Raw genomic sequence first — 10217 nt, 5'->3', positions numbered from 1 at the left:
CATGTCAAGGTATCAAAATTATGATATTTTATTTTACTTTAAGCGAAAAATTTCATAACTTTATTTTTATGGTCGTCGGATGAAATCGTGAACTTTCTGCGGAATGCGCGCCATCATTTTCTGTACAATCTTCTGGTCCACCTCAGCGGCTACTTTGTTCCAATTTCTCGCCACCTTTTCAGTCTTCTTCAACTTCCTATTGATTATTAGGCAACAATTTTCGATTGGGCGGAGTTTCGGGCAATTTGGTGCGTTGATATCCTTTGCGATGAAATCCACCTTATTGTAAAAGTACCACAGAACTACATCCCTGCTGTAGTGACCGCTTTTCAAATCAGGCCAAAACTTCACCGGACCTTTGTGTGACTTAATAAATGATAGAACTCGCTTTTTGAGGCACTCTTCCTTGTACAGCGTTGAGTTCATCGTCCTGTAAGGGATATCTCCCAGCGCCGTGGCGAGATACAATTTTGGTCTAGGAAACTGCCCAAAATCCATTTTCCCGTATGTTTCGTCGTCCATAAGCAAGCATCCTTTTCAACTCGTCGGAACCTTCTTGTACAACTTTCTAGTGCGTGTTTTAACGACTAGGTTTTGCTTAAGTGTCCTGTTTGGATGTTTACATGCAAGGAAAAAACAGTAGCTTCACCAACAGAGCTTCACCAAACAACAGAGCCCCTGCTAGAAGAACTTTTCCCGATTCTAAGTGGACCATGCTATAGCCTTGTCAAACCTATCGTGCCATGGAATCCAATGTCAGCACAGCAGCCATTAGAATCGCCGTATGCCCAGTTCATCTCGAAATCAGTGAAACGATCGATCTTTCTATGGGCTGGCGGCCCGATACTTTCGATCGCCAGTGTGCGAGTGCGTCTCGATCGCTAGCGACGCGCCGACGACGGACCCTTTTCTTTTCGCTTTTCCGCTTTTCCGCTTTTCGATCGCAACCCCACCGAGAGAGAGAGAGAGAGAGCGAGGGCCGGAGAATGTAAATAAACAGCCGCACGGCGGCGGCGTTTGTTGACGGAATGGAAAAAGAATGCTGGAAAATTCGAGAAAACCATTGGAATCGAAAGTGTTCCACCTTCATCATTCATCCAGCTGTATCGTTCGGCTCTTCGGGGTGTTTCGAGTTTGCTTTTATTTTGTCTTCGTAACATCCGCACGAACGAGAGAGAGAGAGAGCGACGAGTGAACGTCAACAAAAAAATGACCCAATAATGTATGACGGGTGCCGTGTGCGTTGTGCGTGGTTCGAAAATAGATCTGTTTTCGCGGCGTGTCTAGAGCATCCTGAGGACCCCAGGACGTTTGTAGCTGAGTTGGTCGGTTCGACGGCCTAGCGTCGCCTCACGCACCGTCAGTTTCTGGCCAACAATCGCTGAGGCATCAGTGTCGGGATTTCGGCTCGTTGGAGATCGTCCACAGGACTTCGAGTAAAAGAGAGAGAGAGAGAGAGACTGAGTGATGCCGCACGCTGTGATTCGTATGCCGACCGGAGCGGGCGGTCCAGCCGGGCCGGGCTATGGCCGCGGCGGTCACCTGAACGAGGTGCAGAACCGTGGCATCCGGCTCGGGTGCTGCCGGGTCTGCACCTGCGTCAATCTGCACTTCTTCCTCTCGAAGAACGGGCTGCTCAAGTGTTTCGAGCTCGTCCTCGGCTGGTTCTGCCAGACGATGCTGATCCAGTTCGGGCTCGACACGGCCAAGGACATCGGCGACGCGTTCCTCGGCTTCCTCACCACCTGCTCCGCCTTCCTGCTGACCACCACCATCCTGGTGCTGTGCTACACCGTCTCCAACCGGACCTTCCATCTCGTGCGCCAGTCGATCTTCGTGAGTTCCACCCCCCCAGCATGCCAGCTATCCTTCGATCATAACGTGCGTTCGTCTTTGTGTGTGTTTTCGAACAGGAAGTGGTCTACAATGGGCTAGGGTGCGTCATGTATCTGAGCGCCGCCTCGTACCTTGGGTTCGCCGTCAACGTGTTCCTGTACCCGAAGTTCCTGATCTTCAAAAACACCGGCGGCATCCACAGCGCGTACCCTGCCATGACGGCCGTCTACGTAAGTTCGCGTTCTTGCACCGATCTAACACGCATCTTATGCTTGATTTGGTTTTCGTGTGCCCTTCCCTCCCGTTACTTTGTCCCGTCCCGACACTGTCATACCCCAGATATAGCATGCGAGGACTTCTACGCACACTCGATGCGTTGGCTCCGTCGACGGCCGCTCCCGTGGACATCCCTACATGGAGTCAGACAGTTGGTAATGATTGCCTCAATAAGTAGCCGATAGTATCTGGGGTTTCCAAGTTTGCCTGCTCAGTAGAGGATTTGGAAGCCCCTGTCCAACCAGCCCAGCCTAACCAAAGAGTGTAAAATCGAGAATGGGCTTCTCGGGAACTTCTTGAGAGAAGTCTTAAAACTGAAGACTTACTAGGTCGATATTGCAAACTGCATGATGCACGCTTATCGTATGTTGCAACTGGAATCCTTAACTACAGGCTCATTCATTTGGTAGTTTCAAAAACAAGCGCTTGAAAAATTAACTTTTTAATGCATTTTTTTCGTCATAAACTTTGTACTTTGCCGATTCTGATGTGATAATTTTCAATGATTTTTTTACGGAGCCGCCTCTTTGTTGGTCTCTCTTCAATCAATGCAGGGGTACTTTCAGTGCCCCCAGATGTGACACGTTTGCGTGTTGACTGTCGTTGAAACATATGTTGCTGGAACGACACCATTCATTTTCTGAAATGACAGATATTCAATTACAAGCCGGACACTTAGATTGACAGACAGTAAAGCGCTCTGTGATTTAACGAAACTACGAAATGGATAACCCTCTCCAGCACAGTGTAGTTACGACTCTAGCCCGCAGCAGCATCGCCATCGGCCGCCGTTTGGTAGTTGTGTTCCGCGGTAGACGCTAGACGCTGAGACCTGAGTAGCTGAGTAGTGGCTGAACCAGGCTGACCGGCTCGATTTCCGGACTTTTGGGGATTAGGTGCGAGTGACGTCGTTCCGACCATCGTAACAAGTACTAACCCGAGTGTGTATTGCCGGATGATGATTTGATAAGCTCGCTGTGCGTTTGTTAACAATGATGCTAACGATGATGGGTTGATGCGGCCCGCAGTGCACGCAGTAAGTACCCCGCTTGTTTGTACAAATCACCCACCCCCTCACCCCCACACACACACCTACACAAGCACGCAACAACAACGACCCTGTGCGCTTCCCTGCTCATTTCCGGTTCCCGCTTGCTGCCGGCGCCCCTCAGTACATGGGCGGCATCGTGGGGCTGGTGTACGGGGTGGACGCGTTCGTCGCCTACCGACACCTGAAAGGATACTCGTGAACGGCGTCCGTCAAGCGGCGGATCCGAAGAGCGTGCGGAGGATTCTGGACGGAGGACCCTACGAGAGCGCGCGTACCCTTCATCCGATTGCACAAAACGGGGAACAGCAACACTGTGTGGCGCCGACGCATTTCGCGCTCCGAAACGTAATTTACTGATTTGGATTTGTAATAAAAACAAGAAAAAAAAACCGACCCCACATCGTGAGACGTGTTTCTCTCTAGGACACCGCCCAGGGGTTTCCCGGGCTTCAGCGTGTTTCCCGGTGGGTTTCCATGGTTCCAATGCACTCCTATGATGTCCTCGATCGCTGTGCATTTCGAATCCTCCAACTCTAGGCGCCTCGGTATACATAACTCAAAATCTCCGCGGCATCCCATGGACGTCGTCGTAAAGTATCTCGGACATAACTCGGACGCGCTGACGGTGCTGGTGGTGGTGGTGGTGGCCGGCCCCCCCTCGGGCCTGATCGTGCCCGGCGCAGTGACAGACGAGTGTGGGCTCCGGTCGGCGGCGAGTAGGAGCGATTATATTTCAACCGTATGCCACCGAGATCAACCGCTCAGTCGATCAACGGACGCTGCACCTGACGCGCGCGCCATCCACGCCGAACCCGCGATCGTCGAGACGTGTTCGAAGGCCTCTACGATCTCAACCGGCCCCCGGGGGCCAGGAAGTGCAACCAGAGAGTGTGTCTAACGGATGCGGCTGGCTGACCGACGATCAACCGACCGGCGGAAGAATTTGCTGTGAAAACGGTTCCAGGTGAAGATTCCCTGGCGTAGGTCTGGACCAACTAGACTGGTTGGTGGTCTTCGTCGACACCTCACCTCCGGTTGCGTGGTTTTCGGGTGGGAATTCCCAGGCGGAGGCGGGTTCCACCCTTGCCGGAGGACCTTGTTCGCTAGAGCCGTTCGAGCGCGCGCGCGCGCGGATCGGAGGAGGCGAACCCGGGCGACCTTCGCAGCCCCAACACACCGGTGACCGCGTGCAAGGTTTCCTGCTGCTGCCGACGCCGCCGCCGCCGGGAGATGACCGAGATGTCCGTCGGGGACGTCGTCGGCGCAAAGCTGATCGAGTGCCAGCGCGAGAACGAAGGTTAGTAACTGCCTCTGTGGCTACTCTGCTCTCCAAGGCCCCCCGTCAGCCGCTGGAGGTGGTGAAAGTTCTGCCCGGCGAAGGAGTCGATGGCCGAAGTCGAAGCGAAGGTGGCGTTCTAGCGAAAAGCGTGTTAGCGATCCGGTTGGGCGCGTCGATCTCGGAGATCTCGGTCGAGCGAAATGTCGGGCGAACGAAAGTGAAACTTGAAGTCGGAGGTCTGTCGGAGTGGTAATTGGCGCACGGCGACAGCAGCAGCAGCATCGCATCATCATTGCGCGTGTGTGCCGGAATGCTAGGCCCTAGGTGGGCCTTTAGCTGCGTGTAGGGCACGTAGTCCCTTTAGCGGCCGTTAAGGAATGTGTGCCACAGGACAGATGGGTTGTGGGTGTTTGGGGCGATGGAGGAGCACTGGAGCATTACGATAGACGAGGGTGTTCATTAAGTTTTGCGGGTCGATACCAACGAGCGCTGCTACGAGCCCATTTTTTTGTATATTATATTGGAAGACTCTTCAAATGAACGTATGTGAAGTTTAATTTCAATCGGTCACTTAGTTTTTTTTACAAGCCATTTAGTATCGACATGTCACAGACGTCGTTATGACGTCATCACTTGATGGAAAACGCTTTCCGCACACCATTTTTTTTTTGGTTTGAAAGCACGATTTTTCATTTTCAATCGGTCTAGAATGCTATAGCAATAATCAAAATGTATTATTTTACTAGTTTACAAGTAATCCGCTAACACAATTTCATTCACATTCCACAAAACTGATGCTAACGTCTTTTTAGGCAATTTCTAGACGAACTCGTTTCGGAACCGAAGAAAAAGGTTCACACCACTTTTTAACCTATTATTTTGATTCAGGATCATGGTGATAGACCCAAGTCTCATCCATAGTGATGGTTCGATGCACAAAATCCACTTTATTCTATCGAAAACGCCTTAAATGCTATCGAGAAAGATACATTCGAATGCGTTTTTAGCGAATGCGGTACCCATTTTGCAAACAGCTTTTAGGAACCCAAAACTTCAGTGAAAATATTGGTTGTAATGCTCAATGAGATGGCTAGGCCTTTTACTAAATCTCTTTAAGAAATTGGACGATTTTCCAATACGAAATCCTTTATTTTTTCTACGACTTCAGGTGTTGTGTCTGGTTTTTGACGTTTTTGACATGGATTGCCTTGAAGGATAGTAAGACCATGTTTAAACTCAGAAACACCCCTTTTATCCCCCCAAATTAAAGGTAAAGAGCCCTTATACACTTTCAACATTCGTTCCTTCGCTTTTAAACCTTCCAAAAATAAAAAATCAATCACTCGATACTTGATTTTTTCCATTGTAAAAATTAAAAAATGAAGTGACCGATTGAAATGAAATTTCACATAAGTTCATTTGAAGAGTGTACCAATATAACAAAAAAAAACAATTGGGCTCGCAGCATCGCTCTCTGCTCGCAAAACATAATGAACACCCTAGTAAAAGCCCCTCAGAACTGGCGAGCACCTCAGTTTTTAGGCGAGGCTCTTTCGTTGTGTTTACGTCAAGCTGGAGCCTCTTGTTTTTCCGAGTCCGGCCGCGGGCACAGCGCCACCCGGGGCAGGGGGCCGGGGCGGGGGGGCTGATAATGGCGCACGATGCGCACCACGCGCGCAATCGCGGCTTTGCGTTGGCATTTTGCGCGCACATCTGGCGAACCTCCATCGGTGGCGCCATCGGAGACCCGTGCCATCGGCTCGTCGGCCCGGGGCCTGTCGCAGCCATCTCCATCGATCACTGAGCGGCGGCAGTCGAATGATGTCAGACGGGCGGTGGGAAGTGTCTGGAACATACCTACAACCCAGACAACCGCGCGAAAACAATGGGCCGCGCGTTAGTTCGTTCGCCCGTTCGGGCTCCCGCGATGACGCCGGTCGTTGCCGTTGGGGGGCCGGAAACGATTCACAGCAGCTGTCACCGCCCGGTGGAGTGATGTTCGGAAAATACGGCGCGCACGCGCAACTAGCCGGAAAACGGCTTCTATTACCGCACACACCGGCAGATGCACGGGTAATTTGGCCGAGGCCCGAGCCTGGTTGGGTAATCGAATACGCAGCGCGGCTGGCTGGCTGGCTGGCTGGCTGGCCGCTGCTGGGAAAGCCTCTATTGTGGAGCTGAGGCCAGGTTCTTGATCCTCACCAACGGCCACGTCAGAGTCAGCTGTTTGATCCAACCGGTTGGGTCATTTTTCCTAAAAAAAAAGATGAGATATCAGAAACTGTTTCGACAAGGGTGGATGACAGGGTTTCACACGAAAGTGTTACCATTTGCGAGACCGAGATGATCACGAAGGTGTAGGAGTCCATGGTCCATCCAGTCGTCCAAGTTTTCAGCTTCAATTCCGGCGACGAAGGGCGAGGCGAGGTGGAAGTGAGCTAGAATGAAATGGAGTTTTTCAAATTTAGTACAGCGTCGAGCCACTTGGAGCGTGTCCCGTGTTTCGTAGATGTCAAACAAATGTTTCGTAAATGATTAGAATTCTCCAGAATGAAGTTTAACGTTTCGAATGTCATGTAATAGGGTACCGGATCGGTACTGGATACGTAAGAAGCTCCACTCCCCCGGGAGGCATCCATCACTCGGCTTTAGCCAGCACTGTACAGCGCAGCCGATAATCACCGGGCACCGGGCACCTGGAGGGCTACCTACAGGGGGACGGTTGCTTTGGAGTGGTATTCACCAGCACTTATCACCGGTCGATGTGCATCGGTTTTTGTTTATGTGCGAGCTGCAAAACCCCCAATTTTACTGTGTTCCCCCGTTTTTGCACGCCATGCACAGCGTAATCATCCCCATCAGGTGATTGGTGGGATGGGATCCCGTGACATCATAAATCAACCTGCAGCGGAGCAGCAGCAGCCGGAAGAGCAACTGAGCAGCTCCCGGAGAGCGGGCCCGGTGTGGGAATAACCTTTCGTACTTTCGGCCTGTGTACTGCGCCGTGCGCTAAGCTGCAAACGATCATCAGCCGTTGACGCAGCCCAACAGCTGCCCCGGTTGGTTGTTGCGCGGCTAACGAGCGTCGCCACTATGCGCAATGCGGCCCCCAATCAGTTGATCTGCGTTGGGCGATAGGTACGACAGCCGTCGCCACACATGGCCTAATGAATGCCGCCATGTCGCCAATTTAATTGAGGAGCGACCGTTTTGCTGCTTCGCAGGATCTACTCCGCCGCCGCCGGCCACTACCTGCCAATCCGGACGTGCGCGACCTTGAACCGGCGCGCGACTTGTGCACGACGGCCCCTGGCCATCTACCGGCATTAGCTGCAGGATGTTGTATTCCGGCCTGCGCTGGTCTCCGGAGGTTAGCGGAGGAGCGGAAGTCATCGCTTAGCACGCGACAACACTCAGCTCTTCAGATCCGTGTCGTTTCACGCCCCGTAGTCGTCGCTCAGCCTTGACCAGCCACCACAGCAGCAGCAGCAGCAACACGACTAGACTACCCGGTCGGGGGGCGGTCGGGTTCAATCAACCCCACCGGTTTGCGGGATTTTGTAACTCGAATCGGGGCCACAACTCGACCGTGTGGGTCGCTGCCACCGCGAAACCGCAGATCCCGAGTAAGTCTTCAGACGCCCGGGCCCGTGACGTTTCGTTTCACCGTTTGGTGCGATTTGCCAACGCACACGGTGTCATGGCCTAGTTTAGTTTTACGGCATATGGCAGCTTATGTCGGAGGAGTCGGCCGCGTCGGCCCCGTGGTAATGAGCCCGATCGAGACCATCGGTAGGGGCGTTGGATCGGTTGGACGGCTGGCGGCCCAGGCAACCCACCGGCCCGGAATCCTCGGCTCCGACTTCCTTTTGTGCAGCTGTACCGAGCTGTATTTCACGTTCCAGCTGTCATTCGGTTCAGTTCATGTGGCACCCATTTCCCAATCTTTTGGATCTTTCTCGGGGCCTTCAAAAGGGTAGGGATGATGTGGCGTATTTGTCCACAGTTCAGATAAAGATCGGACGATAATCCGATCTCGAGCGCTCGATCCCGACAATGTTGTTCTTCTGTTGCTTTCTGCATCAATTTGGTTTTCCGGCCCTTTGGCAACAAAATTGAATCAGTAAGGGCCTCTCGGGAACCTATGGGCCGAGCTGCTGACAACGACGAGCTGCTTACCGACTACTCTCTATCGATCCAACGCTTATACTAAGGCTAATTTCTAACGATCTATCCTCCTGTGTTCCAGTGCCGGTGGTCTCGATGGATGGTGAGGCACACCCGAACATGACGCTGGCCGCGATCGGGCTCGGGGTGCTGGTGGCGCTCATCATCCTGATCACGCTGATCGCGTTCATCACCCGCTGGGAGCGAAGGTTAGTATGCGTAGGGTCCAGCACGCCCGAGGCCCCTCTCTTAATGCGCCTCCTACTCTCTGTCATCCCTTCGACTCTTTGCGCCCACAGTCCACGCACCAAGGTGCCATCGCTCCCAGCCGCGCCGATACAACCGATAGAAACCGTCTCGCAGAAGGTGTCTGCCTCGGGTCGCAGTGTGACATTCTCGGGCGATTGCGAGCTGCACGATGTGATCACGCGAATGTGAGTCCACGCGGAGAGGAGAGAGTCCGAATCGTATCGAATCATCCATCCTCCATGCTCCTCCGCACTGTATTTGTAAGACTCACGGGGCAAGACAAGGCCATCCCTCCAACCCGATGGGCTGGAACCGTCGGGATACATGAAAGGGGAAGTCTTACTGGAAAAAGGAACCCCGCCTGAGCACCCACCAGCCCAGTCCTTGAGATCATGTACCTGCGGGTGGAGCCTAGACCAAGACCAAAAAGAACGGCAATCAAAGGTAGGAGAGCTGTACATAACAGTTAGGCATAGGCGATAACGAGATTATCGCGCACCGACGAGCGGAACTCTCTACACAGGGATTAGAGGGATTGATGGGCCGTTTGCCATGGCCGGAACCAAATGTGTTTAGGAAAAGGAACAGGAGGGGGGGCAACAAAATATTTCGTTGGCGACAAGCGTTAGCGTCGAACCCTGACATTGTACAGATTAACTTGAGCGCAAACATTTACTTTATTTTATTCTATTTTAATGCTAGGGAGCAAATGTGGCGTAGACATCATATTAACTGAACATAATAATGTTCTTAAAGAGCAAATTCAAATAAACGCTAGGTTTGTGGAAGTCGCAAGTCTGGTATTCATCATGTGCTGGAAAGCCAAACATTGCAGAGCAGAGAACGATGGCGCTGGCCAGGCTCTGGTCTTTGGTAGTAGCGTCCAATCAGGTTCGTGTTTCGATGACAGAAAACCGATCGCCAAGGGACACTGGACTGAGGTGCCATTGCCATGCTTAAGGGGGTTTCATTACTAGTGGCGCATACACAGAAGCGTAAAGTTGAAAACGAGACCACACCGAGAAGCATCCGAAAGCGCCCCATAGACCGGCACTAGCCACAGGCAAACGGTCCAGGATGCATCTGTCGTTGCATCCGTCGTTGTTTTCCGTTCCCCCTGCGAATGTTTTCCATTCCCCACCTTGTGAAATGACGAGTAAAGTGAAAAGGGCTACGAATGGCTACGAATAAATGTATCTTTAATTGGCTCGAAGATTCGAAGTAAAAAACGAGGTTCGCGAGCATCGCACGCAAGTGTGCTTTTGGGTTTAGATGTCGATGTGTGTGTGTGCGTGTATGCGCGCGCGCGCGCGTGTGTGTGTGTGTGTGTGTGTGTGTGTGTGTGTGTGTGTGTGTGTG

General features: G+C 52.3%; 2 protein-coding genes across 2 annotated transcripts; both read left to right on the top strand.

The window, feature by feature from the left end:
- The first annotated feature begins 1467 nt into the window (after nt 1-1467).
- On the top strand, nt 1468-3362 carry LOC131213779 (protein singles bar). The gene is made up of 3 exons (XM_058207900.1): nt 1468-1836; nt 1914-2066; nt 3285-3362. The coding sequence occupies exons 1-3, from the start codon at nt 1468-1470 to the stop codon at nt 3360-3362; spliced, it is 600 nt and encodes a 199-aa protein (XP_058063883.1).
- A 1031-nt stretch (nt 3363-4393) lies between these two features.
- Nucleotides 4394-9665, top strand: LOC131213404 (uncharacterized). Its single transcript, XM_058207438.1, has 3 exons — nt 4394-4460; nt 8692-8818; nt 8909-9665. The coding sequence occupies exons 1-3, from the start codon at nt 4394-4396 to the stop codon at nt 9045-9047; spliced, it is 333 nt and encodes a 110-aa protein (XP_058063421.1). The 3' UTR covers nt 9048-9665.
- The last annotated feature ends 552 nt before the right edge of the window (nt 9666-10217 follow it).

This window comes from Anopheles bellator, chromosome X (genome assembly GCF_943735745.2).
Source record: "Anopheles bellator chromosome X, idAnoBellAS_SP24_06.2, whole genome shotgun sequence".
NCBI classification, from domain to species: Eukaryota; Metazoa; Arthropoda; class Insecta; order Diptera; family Culicidae; genus Anopheles; species Anopheles bellator.
The sequence above is the reverse complement of the archived record's forward strand: the minus strand, read 5'-3'. Positions and strand labels throughout refer to the sequence as shown.

Coding starts and splice junctions, on each gene's coding strand:
- LOC131213779 (XM_058207900.1), top strand. CDS start 1,468: ATGCCGCACGCTGTGATTCGTATGCCGACCGGAGCGGGCGGTCCAGCC. Junction 1,837..1,913: donor TCGTGCGCCAGTCGATCTTC/GTGAGTTCCACC, acceptor GTTTTCGAACAG/GAAGTGGTCTACAATGGGCT. Junction 2,067..3,284: donor CTGCCATGACGGCCGTCTAC/GTAAGTTCGCGT, acceptor GGCGCCCCTCAG/TACATGGGCGGCATCGTGGG.
- LOC131213404 (XM_058207438.1), top strand. CDS start 4,394: ATGACCGAGATGTCCGTCGGGGACGTCGTCGGCGCAAAGCTGATCGAG. Junction 4,461..8,691: donor GTGCCAGCGCGAGAACGAAG/GTTAGTAACTGC, acceptor CCTGTGTTCCAG/TGCCGGTGGTCTCGATGGAT. Junction 8,819..8,908: donor ATCACCCGCTGGGAGCGAAG/GTTAGTATGCGT, acceptor TTGCGCCCACAG/TCCACGCACCAAGGTGCCAT.